General features: G+C 41.7%; 2 protein-coding genes across 5 annotated transcripts; one reads left to right on the plus strand and one right to left on the minus strand.

Annotated features, from left to right (window-relative positions):
• The first annotated feature begins 320 nt into the window (after positions 1 to 320).
• Positions 321 to 18,504, plus strand: LOC123180282 (protein RCC2). Of its 3 annotated transcripts, none has more exons than XM_044592275.1 (17): positions 321 to 654; positions 876 to 937; positions 1,003 to 1,070; positions 1,243 to 1,364; positions 1,736 to 1,841; positions 2,039 to 2,090; positions 2,179 to 2,296; positions 2,386 to 2,416; positions 2,592 to 2,615; positions 2,703 to 2,830; positions 4,292 to 4,373; positions 4,521 to 4,640; positions 4,748 to 4,801; positions 4,887 to 4,956; positions 5,548 to 5,587; positions 5,761 to 5,853; positions 18,267 to 18,504. In XM_044592275.1, the coding sequence occupies exons 1-17, from the start codon at positions 444 to 446 to the stop codon at positions 18,431 to 18,433; spliced, it is 1,548 nt and encodes a 515-aa protein (XP_044448210.1). In that variant the 5' UTR covers positions 321 to 443; the 3' UTR covers positions 18,434 to 18,504. The 3 variants fall into 3 exon arrangements, with proteins under 3 accessions (XP_044448210.1, XP_044448208.1, XP_044448209.1); XM_044592273.1 differs by lacking the exon at positions 18,267 to 18,504 and adding an exon at positions 7,835 to 8,454; XM_044592274.1 differs by lacking the exon at positions 18,267 to 18,504 and adding an exon at positions 7,838 to 8,454.
• Positions 8,784 to 17,234, minus strand: LOC123180281 (calmodulin-interacting protein 111). 2 transcript variants are annotated; one of them, XM_044592272.1, is made up of 14 exons: positions 16,942 to 17,234; positions 15,427 to 15,502; positions 15,266 to 15,315; positions 14,814 to 15,136; positions 14,265 to 14,426; positions 13,337 to 14,172; positions 13,068 to 13,257; positions 12,125 to 12,332; positions 11,167 to 11,624; positions 10,350 to 10,776; positions 9,776 to 9,856; positions 9,463 to 9,653; positions 9,160 to 9,367; positions 8,784 to 9,074 (listed from the first exon to the last, which is right to left on the minus strand). In XM_044592272.1, exons 4-13 carry the CDS (start codon positions 15,105 to 15,107, stop codon positions 9,197 to 9,199), a joined length of 3,018 nt encoding a protein of 1,005 aa, XP_044448207.1. In that variant the 5' UTR covers positions 15,108 to 15,136; positions 15,266 to 15,315; positions 15,427 to 15,502; positions 16,942 to 17,234; the 3' UTR covers positions 8,784 to 9,074; positions 9,160 to 9,196. The 2 variants fall into 2 exon arrangements, with proteins under 2 accessions (XP_044448207.1, XP_044448206.1); XM_044592271.1 differs by having other exon boundaries at positions 16,938 to 17,234.
• Positions 18,505 to 19,082: the final 578 nt, after the last annotated feature.

Genomic DNA, 19,082 nt, shown 5'->3' on the forward strand with positions numbered 1-19,082 from the left:
ACAGACAGAAGCGCTCATATACATGTGCATATACTCACCCCTATGAAAGCACACACGCGCACCCTACCTCTATGAGCACCATTGAAAGACTGAGCCGTCGTATCATTTTAAAATTTATGAAGGTACTGTAGGCACCTCGTCGTCAACGAGAACGTCTCCTCCCACTGATGGAGAAAAAACCTTCAGCGAGAACCCCCACGTTGTCACGGGCCTGGGCTTCGATCTCGGCCCGTACTACAGTAGACTGGGCCATGTCAGTTTGGCCCTGCCGCTTCATGGGGAGCGAAGCCAGCCGTTGCGGCAGGGCAGAACACCCCGCGAATCGCGAAAAGTTCCGTTCTACAGAGCCGCACTCGGTTTCAAACCCTCTTCCCCACTCGCTTCCACAGTTCTCCGCTTCCGCCCCACCGAAGCTAGGGTTTCCGGTCGGAATCGCGGCGAGGATGCCGGCCAGCGCGGCTGCGGCCGCCGCGGAAGGCGAGGAGAAGGCGGCGGAGGCGGGGGGCAGGGAGCTGCTGTACTGCGGCACGGTGCGCTTCGACATCATGGGCCGGACGGTGAAGGGCGGGGTGCAGGGCAGAGGCAACCTGGTGTCCCCGACGCGGCTGCGCCCTCTCGTGGGCGTGGACATCCGCTTCGTCGCCTCCGGCTGCGGTGAGTTCCTTCCTCCCCTCCTCCGCCTCTGAGATGAGCTCCTTACTTTCCTCCACTGTATTTCTTCATCTGATATAAGGAGGCATGGGAATTCGCCCAGTTTGTGCGCGGAAATGCCTAGATTGGTGGATGGTCCTAGCGTTTGTTGAATGCTGTCAAGTAGTAGTAAAATCGAGTTATGGTCATATCGATTTTGCTAATGGATTCCTGCATTTTGCCAGCGGCTTGCCACTGTGTTGCTCTGAGTTCTGACGGCCGTTGCTTCTCATGGGGTCGAAATGAGGTATAAGTATGAGTCGATGCTTAATTTTTGTTATGTTTCTTACTTAACACTGTTATTTCTAGCAGAAGGGGCAGCTGGGGCATGGGGACACTCTCTTGCGTAACCTGCCAACTGTTGTTTCTAAACTATCAAAGTGAGATTCCTCTGCATTGTCCTTCATTTTAGTTTTTAAAAAAAAGGTGTGTATGGTATTGCTGAACCCATGAATATGTACCATCCAACATACTTGAACTGAATAGCCCAACGGCGTTATATGTTTTCTCAACATGTTTGTAAATGCTAATCAGCACTTGTCAATTCTGCAGATACAACATAATCGCAGCAGGTGTTGGAAGAAATCATACGGTGGTCGTAACTGACGATGGGAGGTCCTTTGCATTTGGTGACAACAGACATGGCCAGTTGGGGATGGGTTCACTAAGGAGTGGTTGACTCCCTCACCTTTTCCTTTATTTTTATGATTGATAGATGACACAACTAGAAGTGCAACAAATACAACTGGTGTACGGAAATATCATTTTGTGCTAGGAGCATATGAGACATTAGTATTATATAATCTACAATTGTGTTCTGTTACGGTGTTACCTGTTCTTGGAATCTACCTGTCTGGGTGATAACGAAACCAATAAAAATATTTATGCCATGAGCATACAGAACTATATTGTTCAGGACGATGGGGTAGTTCTGACAATTTCATGGGAATTTGACCATATGGGAAGCTCATTTTCCCGTTGGGTTCTAACAGTGCTGTTATTTTGGTGTTGTCCCTGACTATGTGTTGTTCTAAATTTGGTGCAGGAACTAGGGTGTCGCCAGTCCCCTGCCTCGTTACTAAAGCAACTAATGCTGTTTGTGGTGCCGACTTTACTGTCTGGCTATCATCAGTTGAGGGCTCTTCCATACTGTATGGCCTTGCTGAAACTATAAAACTTAACGATTAGCAACCTCTTTCCTCTTTCAGAATAAACAAAAGGCTTTGATCATCTTCTCATGATAACATCTTTCGATTAGTAATTTAGTATATGCTTTGGCTGTATTTAGTGGTCTCGTTCTTGTTCGTCAATTTTTTGAATATGTATTCTATTCTTCTGTGCTATTCAGCACAGCAGGTCTTCCCCAGTACGGCCAACTTGGCCATGGAAGCGACAATGAGGTCAATTGCTACTCTGTTAACAATCAGTCAATCACACCTACTAAATTTGCTATCATCACTAATTGTGATTTGATTTATGATGTTACAGTATAATGCCAATGCATCATCGGTAAGGCTAACATATGATCCCCAGCCCCACCCCAGGGCAATAGCTGCATTATCTGGGAAGACCGTTGTCAAAGTTGCATGTGGAACAAATCATACAGGTTCTTTTCCTTTCTTTCATTTTCTTGTTAATTTGAGTCTTGAGGATCAGCACTGATACTAAAACCTTTGCTATACTTGGATGTTGCAGTTGCAGTTGATTCAAGTGGCTTTGTTTACACGTATGTTCCTTCTCCACCATTTGTTTGACAATGTTACAAACTTACAATCCAGATAGTTATGACTAACTAGTGTCTCTATACATGTTGTATAAAAGTCCCTTTCTGCATACATTAATATGATTCCTTCATGTCACATTTATGTTCTCTCACATGGTTCCTTTTTATGTTTTACCAGCTGGGGTTTTGGTGGATATGGAAGGTAACTTATTCTTGTCATGTATGGTGTATCTCACCGTATTCATGATGTATCCTACATTGTTCATCTGTCCACTTTCTTACGATGTAGGTTGGGTCATAATGAACAGAAAGATGAGTGGCAACCACGCCTCGTTGAAATATTTCAAAAGAACAATATGCTATCTCCCAGTGATATTATCTCAGCTGGTTCTGCAAGTTCTGCGTGCACTGCCGGTGGTATGATGCATATATATCTGATGCACTTGCTATTTTATCATGCACTCTGGGATAAAATTACCCATAGTTCAAAAAAGCGCTAGGCGTTAATTGTGCGTTTTGCCACCGCCTTGCGCTTTACTGACCAAAGCGCATGCTTATGCGCAGATTAAGCACAGTTATGCGCAATGCGTTTTGCCAACGCCTAGAGCCTAGGCGCGCTCAAGTGCTCGCTTAGGTGCGCCTTTTTTTAACTAATTACCACAGGAGTTTATTGCTTGGGCTATATGACAAAATATACTAGAAAAAGATAGTTTTGAGAATATAGTTTGGCCGAGGGTCACATATGGGTCAAGCAGCTCTTGTGATTAGTTTACCTTGCACCTTAAGCTGATATTTTTAGTTATGTTTGTGTTGCATGTCTTGGTGAGCTGATTATACAATTCAAACATCCAAGTGAGATGGCATAGGAAAATTGAGTTAGCAATGGAACTTAGCCTGTTGAAGACCAAACCTCTCAAGCCTGACAAACATTATTGTATCATATGTTAGCATTTTCTCTATGTTTGCATACATATGCCTAAAAGCTGTCAAACGTTGTTGCCTTTTAAGTGTATGCTTCTGTGCGCGTTACTACTTGAAAAGGAGCTCAAAACTTGGGTACTTTCTGATAATATTGCTCTTAAATTATTTCAGTTGAAGGAAAACATCGTGTAAATGTTCACTATCATTTCCGTTCTCCTGTCATACTGCCCATACATAATTTCCTACTCCCTCCATCCTAATTCACATGGTGCCCATGTGTTTTAGTGTTTAACTTTGACCAATGAAATGTAAGATTATGTGCCAGAAAAAATGTACCATCACGAAAAGAGGTTTCAATGGTATAGTTTTTATGGCACATTACTTATTATTATTGGTCTAATTAAATCACAAAAGACGAGGACGCCATGCAAACTAGGACGGATGGAGTGTAAGAGCAGCTTTTTATCATTAAAGTGGGGTGCTATAGACAGGGTCTAGATGTGGCTGAAGATGCAAAGATATGTGTTTTCAGATATGTAAATCAAATACATTAGCAGATTTTTTATTGCACTGAGCATTTTGTAGAGTAAGACTATTCATGGAAATATCTGGTCACTTGACGTTGTGAGCATCAAATCAGATTGTCCTGTTTTAGGATGGGCATACCACTCTGGGCAAATAATTATCCAAACTAAGGAAGAACAATAGTCTTTATTTTCTATTGACTATTTATGATGTTTGGGTTTAGTTGCATTACAAAAGGAGGCATATGCCATGATTCCTGAGTCATCCTATTTTTCATCTGCAAGTTAGATCTCATATCACATATGGTTGGGAAATAGTATTGTCGTTATACCTTTGCACTCTTTCAATCAGATTGATGTTCTGTTGATTGTGTTGCAATATTTGGAACTGCTATATTTTAATTAATTGTTGGTCATTTGGTTTGATTTTTAGGTCGTGGGCAGCTGTATGTGTGGGGAAAGTTGAAGAACTGGGGCGATGAGTGCATGTATCCTAAGCCAGTTAGAGATTTAAGGTTCCTTACAAACTGTGAAATACCATAGTGATGAACAGTGTCTTAGATGGCTACACTCTGCTGTTTAGCTATTCTCATAATCAGAGCTTTCTGTTGAAATGGTATTATCCTCACTTATCTTTTTAATAGATGATTTGTTTGCTTCAGCGGTTGGAACATCCGCTGCATGGCTTCTGGCGACATGCACCATATTGTTGGTGCAGAGGATTCTTGCATAAGTTGGGGTCTTTCTGAATATGGAGAGCTTGGTTATGGCCCTACACAAAAGTACATCTATTTAAAATGCTAATGTCATGTGAAATACAAGTCTTGCAACCTTCGAGATTTCGACCATTTAACTTCTCTTACCAGTTATTGTTATGCATTATATACAGGTCATCTGTAAATCCTAAAAGGGTTGACATTCTTGAAGGAATGCATGTTACAAGGTAATTGCATGAAATCAACATGTAAATGTAGTGGCATCCTCTATTCATACTATTATCCTATACTAAGCTCAGAACAATTCTGCAGTGTTGGTTGTGGAGTTGGGATGTCTCTGATTGTTGTAGACAGGGCAAATGTTGGTGATAAGCTTGACCAGGTAACTAAATGGGATTTCATGCAAGAGCTGTTTACTCGCTTGAAGTTACTGGTAGGGTGAAAATTTAATGCAATTTATTAAAATTATTTATGCAAAACTAAAGAAACGGGTTGAATAAATCAGCAGCATGACTTTGAGTAATGTAGTGAGCTATGTCTGTTAACAGACATCTCCTAAACCAACTAATCAAAGCATATTAATATTAGCAACAGCCAGGTGATTAATCACAGACACATGCTAATGACGAGGAGTTAACTTTTAGGAGGTAACAGTGAAACAAAAATATCTTGGAGTTATTGATCCATAAACCTTTTTTGAGAAATTGTTTGTCAGTTTAAAAAGTGTCATTTACTCATATACCTGCCTCCCTCTTCTCTTTGGTTGTCAGTTGTCACATCTTGTAGTGCTTAGATTGACAATAACATGTTTCAACACCCAGGAATGTGACTAGTTTACTTACTACCTTCTTTTTACGGGAACAGTAGAGTACTCAACAGGAGATACTAGTGAACTATACCCCATAATATGGATGTTCTGTTACGTCCTTCTATTACCTAATGTCTAATACATGTATTATTACTTTTGTCGCAGCTGGATAATTTTGATGGTGATATTGATGCTCTCTTTCAAGGTGTGCATTTCTCTTATGTATTCTTACGATGACAATTATTAAAATTTCATTTGTCTGTGAACTTGGAAATTTGATGGGCCAATATCATTCTAGTCTTGCTTGATCTGTTGCAAAGGAAACTATTATCCTTGCTCAAGATATTGAAACTAGCTAACTGTTACTCGGCTTTTTAGAGAACACGAAAAAGCTCTACTTTCTTCCGCGCCGAGACAGTAAAGAAAAACCAAAACCAAAGACGAGCCAACATCCCGCAATCGACGAAACAGGTACTTGCCAGGTCACCTCCCCTTGTATCAATTGTACAGTAATCATTCTTGTAGCCAGTTTCCCTATTTAAGTTCTTGGTTTATATATTTATATTCAGACATCACCAAAACATATATGATGCATGTATCTCATAATTTTGACGTAATATGAGATTAAATAGTTAAATACTACAAAACAATCTTGAACATTAAATGCTAAAAGAATGTTAGTGAAATCATGACTTGGAGATTTATCATGAACTTCAGAAGTTTTAAATTGCAAAAGGAAGCAACTAACAAGAAGGATCAAAATTTGAAATTGATATATAGTGTGGTGTATAGTAGCAGGAACCAACAATTATAAATTAGCAAGTGCATTTGTAAATCAGCAAATGTGCAGTAGCACATATATTCTTGCACCTCCAGTGTAGTACAACCATGCCATCACATATTCATAGGGAAGCAATTTAGCGACATCACTGCACACCAATTTCTGGTTCAAATTTAGTGACTCTCACACATGTGCTGCAGTCTGCAATATCCGGTCCACAAAATGGCATCTTGATTATACCACTTAAAACAGCCTGGTAAGCAGTAACCCCATGAAACTTGTTAATACTCAGTTTTCTGTGCTCGTAACATGGGTGGGGACTTTTTACTAGTATATGGTCTACAACAACAACAACAACAAAGCCTTTAGTCCCAAACAAGTTGGGGTAGGCTAGAGGTGAAACCCATAAGATCTCACGACCAACTCATGGCTACAGGTCTAGACTTATAGTATGGTCTTGCTGACTTTGTTCCTTGCTCATAACTTTTTTTGTATGCCCTCTTGTCCAATATAATTAACTAGCTATCCTGCCAATAGTTATTCGGTGCTTAGTTTTAGTCTGTAGAGTTTGGAACTGGTATGATTGTGGCCTTATGCGTGTCAGCTTCTCCACATGTGAAGGTTAAAAACTTCTTAAAACAGCATCAGAGGGATCGTAGAAGAAATCTAGGAAAGTATGAATTGCAAAATCTGCTGTTACATCTCAATGACGTTCCCTAAATTATTTAAATATGGCATGTACATGATGCACAGGTTACCATGCTGAATAGCCCATTACCCCCCTTGTGCCACGATTTGTCAAGCGTAGTTCAAGCTGGCCCAACTTTAGCTTAGTTTTGGGTTAAGAAAATCACAGGAGCCAGGAGAAAAATGAAAATATCGAGTAGGTTGTTGGTCATTATTAGTTTTGGCCTGTTCACAATAAAATTATTTATCTATGCAGCAGTGACCGCCACAGATTCAGGTGGCTGGTTTTGACTTTCAAGTATCTCTCCTCCTAATGTCGATCCTAATGCTTTCGGAACAGAGAAGATGTTGATAAATTGAGATGTTCTCCACTGCCATGCTTTCAGCCCAACAATTAGTCGATCGTTTGCTGCATTTTGGTCTTTATTTTTTTTTCTTCTGTGGCCACTATGTCGAGCATCAGCACTTAATATGCATGAAATTCTGCATCCTATTCTCACTCACTCGAATAACTTGTCGTTATGTGGCCAATACGTTGGTCAGCCCGTTTCTTCTAAGGTTTGGGCAACTTATCGCAGATCTCATGCTATTTGCTATCAGACTGGAAAATAGAAACTGCATTAGTGTGCAAAAGGTAGCCAAGGGTCGTGGTGCGATGTTTGTCAACATTAGCCATTGTTGGTCCATCCAATTCCAGTGCTCTGATGTAGTGGGCTCTGTTTAGCTTATAGCTTTCCTGATCATTTTGGTCCATCCAATTCTAGTGCTTCTTCCATGCGCAAAACATATGTAGTGCTCGTAAATGGCAATCATGTACCAAATTTTCAAGCAAACTCCGTAGTGACGGTACACCTAACAAGATGCTTCTCTCCTACTGCACTTTCAGCGTAAAATGGTAAAACTGAAATTGAGTTGGGTTAACATTCACAGTCGCTGAACTGAAATCTAAGCGTGGATGGTTTTGAACCGTTTGTTTCACCGCAGCAGAAGAGACACCGGAGCCGGAGCAGGTAACCAAGGCGGCATCTCCCACCACTAACTCACGGTCCAACAAGCGCAAGAAAGCCTCGGAACACGCAGAACCAGAAGCCGAGGACGGGATCAGACAGGTACCGAAGGAGGAGGCAGAGTGTGGCAGTCATGGTCGCGGGCGGGGCAGAGGCAGGGGGGCCAAGACGGCGACTCCGGAGCCAATGCCGTCAGGAAGGGGCAGAGGCAGAGGCCGCCCCAAGAAGGGAACCAGCAGCCCTGGCGCTGCTACTCCGGAAGCCGGGAGCTCGGGACGAGGTGGGAAGAAGAGCGGGAAGCGAGGGAGGCCTCGCAAGTGATCGGCCGGGTGAGCCTCGGGCTTGGCAGAGCTTGTTTTGGTCAGATCAGCTGGCAGCGATAGTGGTTGTTACTCTTTGGTGCTGCCATGCCACGATGCTGCAGGTCCTAATTACTAACTGTACCATATAATGGAGATGGCGAGGGCTAGATTCATCACCTCCTGCTGTGCTGCATATTGTGGATGCTAGCCATGGACATTGTAGGCATGAGCAGTGATGCTCTGACGGCTGATGTTTTGTGAAGGAATGAACAGAGTAACAAGAATGTTCAGGTTCTTTTTTTTTAAGTTAACAAGAACGTTTAGTGAGACGCGGAGGCTGATGCTTTGTGCACTAGATCAACATTGAGGGGGCGCTTGCGGCTGTGAGACGCGGAGCCAGCTGCGTCCATGGCCGGAGTGGCGGGAGACGAGCAAGGGAGTGGGTATGTTGCAGGCCTGACGGGCGTCGGGCAAAAGGGTTCGGGCTTTTTCACCCCGCGGTCTTCTTTTTCATGGGCTCTTGAACTGGGATTCCAAACTCTCCGCACCGCGTGCATATGATTCCTCGATGCCATTACTGGCAGTCAAGATGTGCACAAATTTGAACAGGAGTGACGACCAGCATTTGGCAATCTCTACAACAAAAATTCTAGACTCCACGGGTACATGACTAGCAAAAAATTGCACAGGCGATTGTGTCCAGTAATCAGTATCCTCTCTCTTTCAAGAGCCACCACTACAAAAATAGTACTAGATGGAACCATTGGACATCCAAGGAAAAAGATGCAACTCTTGACTTGCACTACTAGCCTCTACCAGAACAAAAAAGAATTCCAGATGCGGGAAATGCTGGAGAGGATCATAATACTGCAACTGTCAACATAAATTCCATTTTCCTTTCGTTTCTGGTATTAGCTGGAACAGATAAAGTAGAAAACAACATGTTAGGACCTAATGATGAATCATTGAGGTAACGAGGAGGATATAAGGAATGGCTTACAGTGAACTGCTCTCCTCTATCTACAGATATAGGGATACTAAATGGCAGTTTCGGTATGTATTCCCATCGTTGTTGCTTTATCTGTGTCATCAACGAGTCGGCGGAATCGCGCCGCAAGTTCTTGGTAAAACTGCATATCTGATGGACTTACTCGGTCGATTGCCGACTTGAAGTGTACAATTGCTACTTCTGGGATGTCAAAGTTCTCCTGGTGAAAATCCAAATAGTTTATCAGCAAGCTTCTAGTGAAGAAAACACATCTAGTCCTTGTGTACCAGAATGGGCAAAGAGCAGGCAGCATACATCAAGAGCAGCTACGGCGGCTTCCCTGCAGACGAGCTTTATGTCGGCACCGGTGTAGCCTTCTGTGAGTCTAGCAAGTTCGTTTAGATTGACGTCGTGACTGCAAGGAATTTTGCGTGTATGAATCCGGAAAATATCCTCACGGTCAGCTTCATCTGGTGGTTGAACATCAAGCAGTCTGTCGAAACGACCTAGTGCACACATCATTCATGAAGTTAAACCAACAAAAGATAGAGAACATTGCATGTGAAACCCAACAAGAAGCGTAGACCATAAAATGCATGTGCATGTATGTGTAGTTAAGACAGATGACCTGGTCTCAGAAGTGCAATATCGATTTTGTCAGGACGATTCGTAGCTGCAATAACAGTGACACCAATCTTCTGGTCCAAACCTGTTGCAATCATAGTAATTATAGATGATCAAAACATAACTGGCAAAGATATGTAACATGAGTCCAGATAGTAGGTTATCAGCATTTCCAACTAAAACAATGAAAAGACAAGCAAATAGCAGAGAGCCCAGTAACTAATAAGATAGTAAGATACCGGGGCCTCAATTTTGACTAGTAATTGTCCATTTTAATGAATGTAACCTAGTTTATTATATAAGATTATAACATGTGTGGAATCAACCAGTAGAACCTAAAGAAATAGTAGAAACGTCATATCTGCTCTAATTTACATGCTTGACTGCTTGATTTGTGTAGTATAGTCATCAATTAAATCAATGACAGCCTATAATACAAGAGTAACCCACTTTCCAGTATTTAACTACTTAATAAAAAATCAATGATTGATCAAATAAAGACTGAGGTAACAAGTGACCAGTTGCTGGACTACCATCATGGATCAACCAACAGTCCCTAAGGAAGTAATAAGGCTTACCATCCATTTCCTGTAGCAACTGACTGAGTACCCTATCAGCAACAGATATGCCATTACTTCCATGGCCACGAGTTACTGCAAGCCCATCTATTTCATCAAAAAATAATATTGCAGGCGCATTATCCTTCGCCTTCGCAAATAATGATCTCACTGCCTTTTCAGAGTCACCAACCCATTTGCTGAAAAGCTCAGGACCCTTAACTGCAAGGAAATTCATTTTTGCTTCAGAAGCTACAGCACGAGCCATCAATGTCTTACTGCAACCTGGTGGTCCAATCATTAGCAATCCTCTAGGAGGGCGGATCCCTAAGCGTTCAAACGCATCTGGGCATTTCTGTGGCAACTGGATGGCTTCAATTAATTGCTTCTTGATCCTGGCTTGACCACCAACATCTTCCCATCGTACCATCGGAAGCTCTAGCATTACCTGTACAGGAAATGATGGAAGCATTAACATTGTGCTACGTTCTACAGAGCACACACATATTTTACTGATGTTGGTGTTTATTTCCCATAAGATAATAACACACAGGGTGCATCTCAACCAACCAAATCAAGAACACCTTACATTAAACTGAATTGTTATACCAGAATTTCATATCAATTGTTCTGAAATGTGCAACTTTTAGTTTAGTTTTCACTGCTCGTCAGTTGGAGTCCATGATGCAGATATTGACACAAACATATGAAAAGAAAGAAAAAAAAAAGCAAGAGAGAAGAAATGGTGCTTACAAGATAAGAAATCACAGCAAGTAATAAGAGAAGAAATCTGAGAAAGAAACACTAAATGAACATATAAGGTGGGTAAAAATGATACCTCACGCATTGCACTTGGTCTAACTTTCATTTTAGCTTGTTCAAAGTCATCTTTGGTCACCAACAATAGCAACTCATCTTTCTTATCATCCGGCTCGCTACTTTCTATGATATCACCTCTATTGGTCCAGCAATGATCCTCCATTGACATGGTTAACTTTGAGAGAGATGATGATAATGAGCTTACTTCATAACCCCAAAGACCATCAATTTCTTGAATATTAGTCTTTTCTGCATTTGTGTCATGATCACCAAGTAGTTGGGTTGAACTTTCTTTTACACTGATATAACGGCGAAGAGCACTCAATGCAGCCTCATTGCATAGTGCAGCTAGATCAGCACCCACGAATCCATGAGTGGCAAAAGCAAGGGACTCAACTTCCTCACTAGTGAGAGAGTGGTGAACTCCACTTAGAAGGTGGTGAAGTATGTCCAGCCTCTGTCCTGGAGATGGTACTCCTGCAAGTGAATCAACAACTGATCAACTTTGACTTGCTCAACAATTTATCAACTGGACAACCCTATTATTTCAACATTAGGCTTATCATCGATGACAGTCAGCTTGCATTTGACGCTATCTGTAAGCAGTCAACCTCAGTTTACCCGAAGTTCTGAAAACAGCTAGTACTAAACTGATGCAGATAACAGTATATGGGGCATGATGTCTCTTAAGTACCACAAAGTACTTAAAATGCAAGATAACAAATTGTCTATTTTTCGCCGGGGGAGGAGGGGGGATTCATCAATCGCCTACAATTATTTGTCGATACCACCCTAAATGGATGATGTTACCAGCAAAAGGAATCCTACATGTATTCGGCACATATACTAGTACTGGTTTTAGTTGGACACAATACCTTTCGTTAGGGGATGACTGCACACAATACCTTAAAAAAGAACAGCACTGACCTAGAATAGATATAGAACTGCGGTACATGAAAAACATCAAAGATTTCTACCTATTTCAATTTCTTGATCGAATCTTCCTGGTCGTAGTAATGCACGATCAATACTTTCAAGACGATTTGTAGCAGCAATTAAGATAACACGATCATTACGGCCAATCTCATCCATTAGTTTTAACAGAGTGGCCACCATTCTAAGAGACAACTCCTCGCCTCCATCCTTCCTGGCTGGAGCAATCGCATCCAATTCATCAATAAATATCTAACATCAATGAAGATACATATTATCAATCCTCAATATTGTTATTAATTAAGACATCACATACTTCCTCATTGTAATATAGAGAAACCATTGGTAATTAAATAATTCAATCCATAGACATCAATAATCATATTGCTAATCATTCATAAGTCCTCATCGAAGTATATAGAAACCATTTGTAATTAAATACTTCATTCAATCCATAAACATTGATAACAGGAGCTATTACTAATTTTGAGCACTAATAACTCAAGAGATAATGGATGATAACACCTAGCTTACCCAAAATCTAGTTCATAAGATATATTTGTTTTTTATCTTCTTCAAATTTTGTATCTTCTTCAATTGCAGTAACAGTGTTAAATTGATTTTAAAATGGTAGTAACTTCTAACTTCACTTAAAATGTTAAAAGATGGTGTAAAGGATGAGGTTCCTCTAAAGGTGGATGACCAATGAAATATATATAGGCATGTTGAATGCTTTTATCAAACCTTTATTTTCATCTAGAATACTAAGGGTAACCATCTGAGGATAGGAATCATTTTAACTCAGGTTCTAGAATTCATGAAGAAAAAGATTGCTCATTTTTCTATCCCACATGATACAGGGTGAGGGAGAAAAGGTTAACAAATTGTGACATTAGCTTCCTAAAAAGGTAGTAGACTAAAAGTAAGTTTCAAGTGCTGTTGACATGACAATGAAAAGAAGTGGTTGGCATTAGAAGAAAATCTAACCACAGCAGGTGCAGCTTGCTTAGCTGAAGTGAAAACATCATACAATGTCTGTTCACTTTCACCGTGATACTGACCAATGATCTCTGGTCCATTGATTGTAAAAAGATTGGCTCCCAGATCATAGGCACATGAAGAAGCAAGAGAGGTTTTCCCTGTTCCAGGTGGACCATAAAGAAGAAGACCTTTATACCTGAAATGAAACAAAATAGTATATTGCTAACTAGCAAATAAATGTGTTTGCAATCTAGGGGGACAAGTTCACACTATACCTTGGTAAATCATGCAGGCCATTCCTTGGCAGACCAATTTGATCTGCCAGCGAAAACGAAATCATTTCTTTTACTTTTGCTGACACTTCAGATAACCCACCAAGCCTTTGATCATGATTGGCATCTTCACTTCCTGTATCAGCACAGATGGAATATTCTGGTGGGAACCCTAGCTTATCTGACCCAAACTCCTTTGAAGATGACAAATCAGAAAGGTGCACTTTTGTGGTTCTGTCGACAAGGTACAAAGCAGGGGTTTCAACCAATTTACCAGAGACATCTGCATTAGACATTGAATTTCTTTTCTCATGCACTACATCCAGGGCAGAACCATCTGTTTCTGCTCGCAAAACTACGAATATAGATAGTTTCCCGCACATTGAGAGAGGGACATAGTTTCCTTTCAGTAAGTGCCTACCATCAAGCCACCGTGATGCAGAAGTCTGCAGCAGGTCATTTATTTTATCATCTGCTAATGCTGATTTTGCAGTGGCTTGATCCAAGCACAATGAAAAGCCACTGTTAGATGCACCATCATGGGATTCATTTCTGCATGGAGGAGTTGAAGGAATCCTTTTAGGTGACTCCATAACCATCACATTTCTTACAGGATGGCAATCAGATTCCGACTTATTATGACTGGACGGTACAACTTTCGTTGGAACTAGACCGAGATAAAGATCGCTGCATTTTATCACACGCAATAACTCGCCAGAATCAGCTCGCTTTGGGGCTTGCGATGTATATACGGGGCTAATTAGCAAAGAACGACCTACTACAGGGTATCCCAGTGTGCAGGCAAGATCCCAAGAGAGCTTGATGTCATTCTTTTGAACCTGATAAGAGTGACCATCCAATCAGAAACTTTTACAGTTTGGCATTCGCGGCATTTATACACCAAGAGAAGAAAGATAACAAAGGCACATACCTCACGTGAAGGGAAAACTGTAGCAGTCACAAAGTTCACCCCAGCTTCATTAGAGATGAGATCATTGCCCACATCAAGATCAAAAAATCTGTTGCACTCCTCAAATAAACTATCAAGTGGGAAGCCATCTAAACTGTTACTACTTGAAGAAATGAGTGACACCTAAGAACAAGGAGACGAAGCTCAGCTGACTAGAACAAAACAACACATAGACACTGGTAAGCTGAAGTTTTATCTTTATTGGAAAATCCATGGGAAGCTCGAATGTCAGTTTTACAACCAGGGTACCGCAATCCACTGTATGCGTTAATCTTATTTTCAGCAAACTGTAAATATGATTCTTTGCGGCGGTATTGAAAAATAGTGTGGATCCATCAATGTATATTCAGTTGACCAGATGTTACACCAGTAGAGCAAAGATACATCTACACAGTCAAAGGTGGGCACACAATCGAAATTTTAACAGCAATAATTGATGTTACATGGAGCATGGTTTGTATTGAAAACACAAGTGTAGTGCTTAGTTAACAAGTTTGGTGAGGAGCATACAAAGACGAGGCACCCAGGCCGTAGCCCGGTGCTGGCCATGGCGGGCTCGGCAAGCCAGAGCCTCCCCTCGCCACTGCGGCTCCCGCCCCTGGAGACCACATCGGAGACGGTGCCGGCGAAACAACCCGCGCCTCCGCGGGGTACGAGCGCCGGGTACCGTGCCGCCGCCGCTGCAGCGGTGGACGAGAGGTCCAGGATGCAGCCCCCGGTGCCTTCACGGGCGCGAGAGGGAGGTGTACGAGGTGACGGCTGCGGGGATGCCGACGGCTTCTTCTTCTTGCCCTTCGAAGACATGGCAGCAGTTCCAGCGAGCTTCTGGGAACCTAACACCGATATGATACATGGATACATAAATTTGCCATTTTGGAAAAACTTCAATGTGGAGATACGTTTTGCTATTATTTTTAATTCACAAAAAAATATATGTATAGAAGCTAGGAACAGCAGATCACCTTCTTGCTTGCTCTCCTGAGCTAAAATGTGCCGATATGTGTATCAGTATCTACAGATAGGTAAATTCGTCATTTTGGAAAAGCGCCAATAAAGGGATACGATTTACTATTTTTAAAATTCACAAAAAAAATACGTATAGAAGCTAGGAGCAGCAAATTACCTTCTTGTTTGCTCTCCTGAGGATGCCGAAGCAGCTCCAAGCCTCTCCAATTGACAATGTTGGTGCCCTGTTCCAACTGCAAGTTCCAAAGGGGTAGAATTAGGGTATGTTTGGTTGAGCTGCGAGTTCTGAGAAAGCAGCCGTGAGCTGCGAGCTGTGAGAAAGCGGCTGTGAGCTGAGAACTGTGAAAAGGCTGGAAGTTGTTTGGTCGAGACAACTGTGAAATTGTAGATTTGGCATGAATTGTCCGTAATGCCCCTCGGGGCTGAAAGAATGTTTATGTACTAAGCAGTGACTTTTACATTGTTAGGCATTTCAACAACCATTTTGGAAAGGAAAATTAGACAATTCATGGATAACATATAGGAAATTCAATGATTATATTGTAGTGTTTCATACTTCATGCGTATAAATATTAATAAATAAGATATGGACCATACAGAACACAAATTGTTCACATGATGATGGCCTTCATCAACATAGCTAACCTATCTTGCTCTCACAAAACACGCATCGGCTATCCTACTACGAATATTGTTCAAGATATCTTCGCTCTCCTCCTCTTGAACGTGATTCGCTTGTGTTGGTGACACCCCCTTTCGTAGCACTGGGAGGTACGTACACATGCAATTCAATACCTTCCTAGCATATATACTGAAACATAAATTAATGTTAACATCAAACCCCGAAAATGAAGCCTTGTGTAACATTGCTAGTGAGGTTGACTAGGTAAAAACCCGAAGAATGATTGACTATTGTAACAGGAAACACATAATTGTAGGAGAAATTGTAATATTGTAGGAGTATGAATAAACAAGAAACCAACAATGAAAGGCTTGCAGCATGGCATAACACGAATGGTGGAACCTAAAGATCAATCAACTAACATGCAGAAGGAGAAACAATCACTTTAAACGGTAGTATTTTAGGTCTGACTGTTAAAAACAACAACACAGCGTAATAGTACCACCATATTCCCAATCACAAACAAGATTTGAGACATCAATCATGCCAACAATACCACTAGTACTAATGTGTAAACCAATTTCGGCCAGTATAACCAAGAGAAAGCTCCTGCTCTGTCAAAATGCATGTTACTGCTAAGCTTTGATTTCAGGTCAAGACAGTGCGGATAAAACAACTGAATCTTTTGTTTTTCATATAAATGGTGAGTCATTGCATGTTTCACTGCTAACATGTTTAGACCAAAACATTTGCTCAACTGAAATTCGAACAACAATTTGCCCCTACAAGCATTATCACAAACACCTATCAAGCAAAATCTTTTCACATGTCAACTTGAACATGCATTGGAAATATCATGCAGAAAATACTCATCAAGAAAATTCCATCATTATACTCACAATATCCAATCTATAGCAAGTACGCATCCGATACAAAAATCATTAAATCAGAACAAAAATTTGAACAAACATGGATGCAAGAGGAAGGAGGGAGGGTGAATGAGGAAGAGGGAGGAAGGGGAGGGGGGACGAAGGAGTGGTGGCTACCTGCCTAAGGACTGGTCTCCGGCGTAGCTTCGGTCGGCGGCGTTGCTAGGCGGGAGCGGCTGCCCCAGGGAGGGAGGCGCTGCGTGTGAGAGCGGCTGCTCGACGGAGGGAAGCGCTGCTGGGCTCCTGTACCGGCGGCGGGGCAGCAGAGGCTTCGCCCGGTTGAGCGCGCCGCGGCGGAGGACCGGCAGTAGCGGCGGTGGGCCGGCGGCGGCTAGGAACCTAGGGAGCGTCAGCTGAGCTCGTTTGCTTTTCCGTTTCCTCAACTACGAATTTTCTTTTTGATCCTACCCCAGCTTGGCCTCCGCGGGCCCACCTGGCAGCAACCCACGCACGAAGGGCATTCTCCTTCCACCCTGGTGTAATACGAGGAGCACTCAGTTTCAGCAATTTCTTTCTTCCATGGGTTCCTACAAAATATAAATCTTTTCTCAAACAGCCGAGACTCTCTTAATATCATTATTAATATAAGGAATGTTACTGAAATTTTTTAAGCAACATTTAAGTATAACAAAGTTTTTATAGATTTATAAGGATCATCATTAGTTTCAAATTCAAATTCAAATATAGAGGCAATTTCATAAGCACCTCTAAAAGCAACAACTTCCGTTTTTAGATATAAGCCTTTTTAGAGATTTCAATACGGACTAGCCATATTGGAATCTCTAAAAAAGCTTATATTTAGAAACGAAGGGAATATATCATAATAATCATATTCATCCTTAATATAAGGAGCCAATGTGTCATTATCATTGTACTTAGGTTGAAATGAAGGTTGTTTAGTATCCTTCCTAAAGCAACAAGTTGTATCATATTGAGCACACAAAGTTCTAGAATACCAATGCAATTAGTTTATTAAATCCCACAAGTGTTTCTCCTTTTGAGACAAGCGGTAACTCTTGAAGTAGTCACACTCTCCTGATGTCCCCCCTACCAAGTAAGTTGGCATTTTAACAAGTGTGCTCATTGATAAGGAGCTACCAATGTAATCTCTTTCAGCGGTATCGACGATTGTAGGAGGTTCCTCGACTCTTTAGGTAGCAAGCACATCTTTTTTCTGGGGGGGGGGGGGGGGGGTTATTTTGCATTGCCTACCATAACAAGACAGAAACACAACTATAGAACAAGAATAAAAGCTACTTAGTGGTAAAGCCAATAGATGCACACGAGAATATTTACCCTTAGCGTTACGCTCTCCGAAAATGGCGCCATAAAGGGCTTGATAATCCCCAAGTACAAGAAGTTATTGTAGCACTTTCCAAAATGAAGGTGTTAAGTATGGAGTGTCAAATCAAAGGGAGCTAAAATATATGATTTTTATTCTCTTAGGATCTGGTGTCGTGCCTATTGAGCCACTCGAGGATGTCGTCCTTCTCCTAAAGATTGGAGCCAAGGCTGTCGAGCAGGGTGCCGACGTGGACGATGTTGGTGGCGTGGAGATGCAACGGACTGGCAGTGTACATAGACTTGTAATCTCAGATTCATTCAAGCCCTAAAAGTATTTGTGGATGCAGGCTTTTAATCCTTCCTAGTTGAGGAAGGTGGTTACCATTGGTGTTTCTCAAAAATCGTACCTCTAACCACTCCATCTTCATTCAAGTTGTTTCTTTTGATGAAAATGCAGTGTTGTGGGTTGAAGCTTCAAGGTGACATCCGACGGCTCAAGTAGTTAAAGTTCTGGATTGGCGCAAAGTTAAAATCCTCATGGATTGTAAAACTTTGGTGACTATAGGTAAGGCCAAATATCCTTTTTCCAAATCTGGCCATTAGAGCATAAGGTCAGTTCTCATTGATCTCTTTTCGGTAGTTTAACTATGAGGGCTTCCAAAGAGGCTCACATCCCTAGAATTCTAAGCCTGGTAGACCATTCCCTTGCGAAAAGCGTTTTTAGAAAGAAAAAAATTCTCGAATAGGCACGAGTGTGCGTATCATATATTAAAGGGGATAGAGAAGACTCCCTCCACATTCGATGTTACAAAAATATTTACAAGTGGCTCACTGCCACTCCACATATCCAGCATGCTATGGTCGACTACTCACTACTACCCCACGATGCGAGACCATCGAAAAACGCCTCGGCTTCCCCTCTCAGTAGTCCTGCCTGCTTCCATGCTCGGGCCTCGCTTTCTATGCTCTGCAACACCT

Source organism: Triticum aestivum, chromosome 1D, assembly GCF_018294505.1.
Source record: "Triticum aestivum cultivar Chinese Spring chromosome 1D, IWGSC CS RefSeq v2.1, whole genome shotgun sequence".
Lineage (NCBI taxonomy): Eukaryota > Viridiplantae > Streptophyta > Magnoliopsida > Poales > Poaceae > Triticum > Triticum aestivum.

Excerpts from the sequence above, each read along its gene's own strand:
- LOC123180281 (XM_044592272.1), bottom strand. The coding sequence starts at position 15,107 with ATGTCTTCGAAGGGCAAGAAGAAGAAGCCGTCGGCATCCCCGCAGCCG. Across the intron at positions 14,427-14,813 it reads GGCCTGGGTGCCTCGTCTTT|GTGTCACTCATTTCTTCAAG; the intron begins GTATGCTCCTCA and ends CCTTGTTCTTAG. Across the intron at positions 12,333-13,067 it reads AGCAAGCTGCACCTGCTGTG|ATATTTATTGATGAATTGGA; the intron begins GTTAGATTTTCT and ends CATTGATGTTAG.
- LOC123180282 (XM_044592273.1), top strand. The coding sequence starts at position 444 with ATGCCGGCCAGCGCGGCTGCGGCCGCCGCGGAAGGCGAGGAGAAGGCG. Across the intron at positions 4,374-4,520 it reads AAGCCAGTTAGAGATTTAAG|CGGTTGGAACATCCGCTGCA; the intron begins GTTCCTTACAAA and ends TGTTTGCTTCAG. Across the intron at positions 4,641-4,747 it reads GGTTATGGCCCTACACAAAA|GTCATCTGTAAATCCTAAAA; the intron begins GTACATCTATTT and ends CATTATATACAG.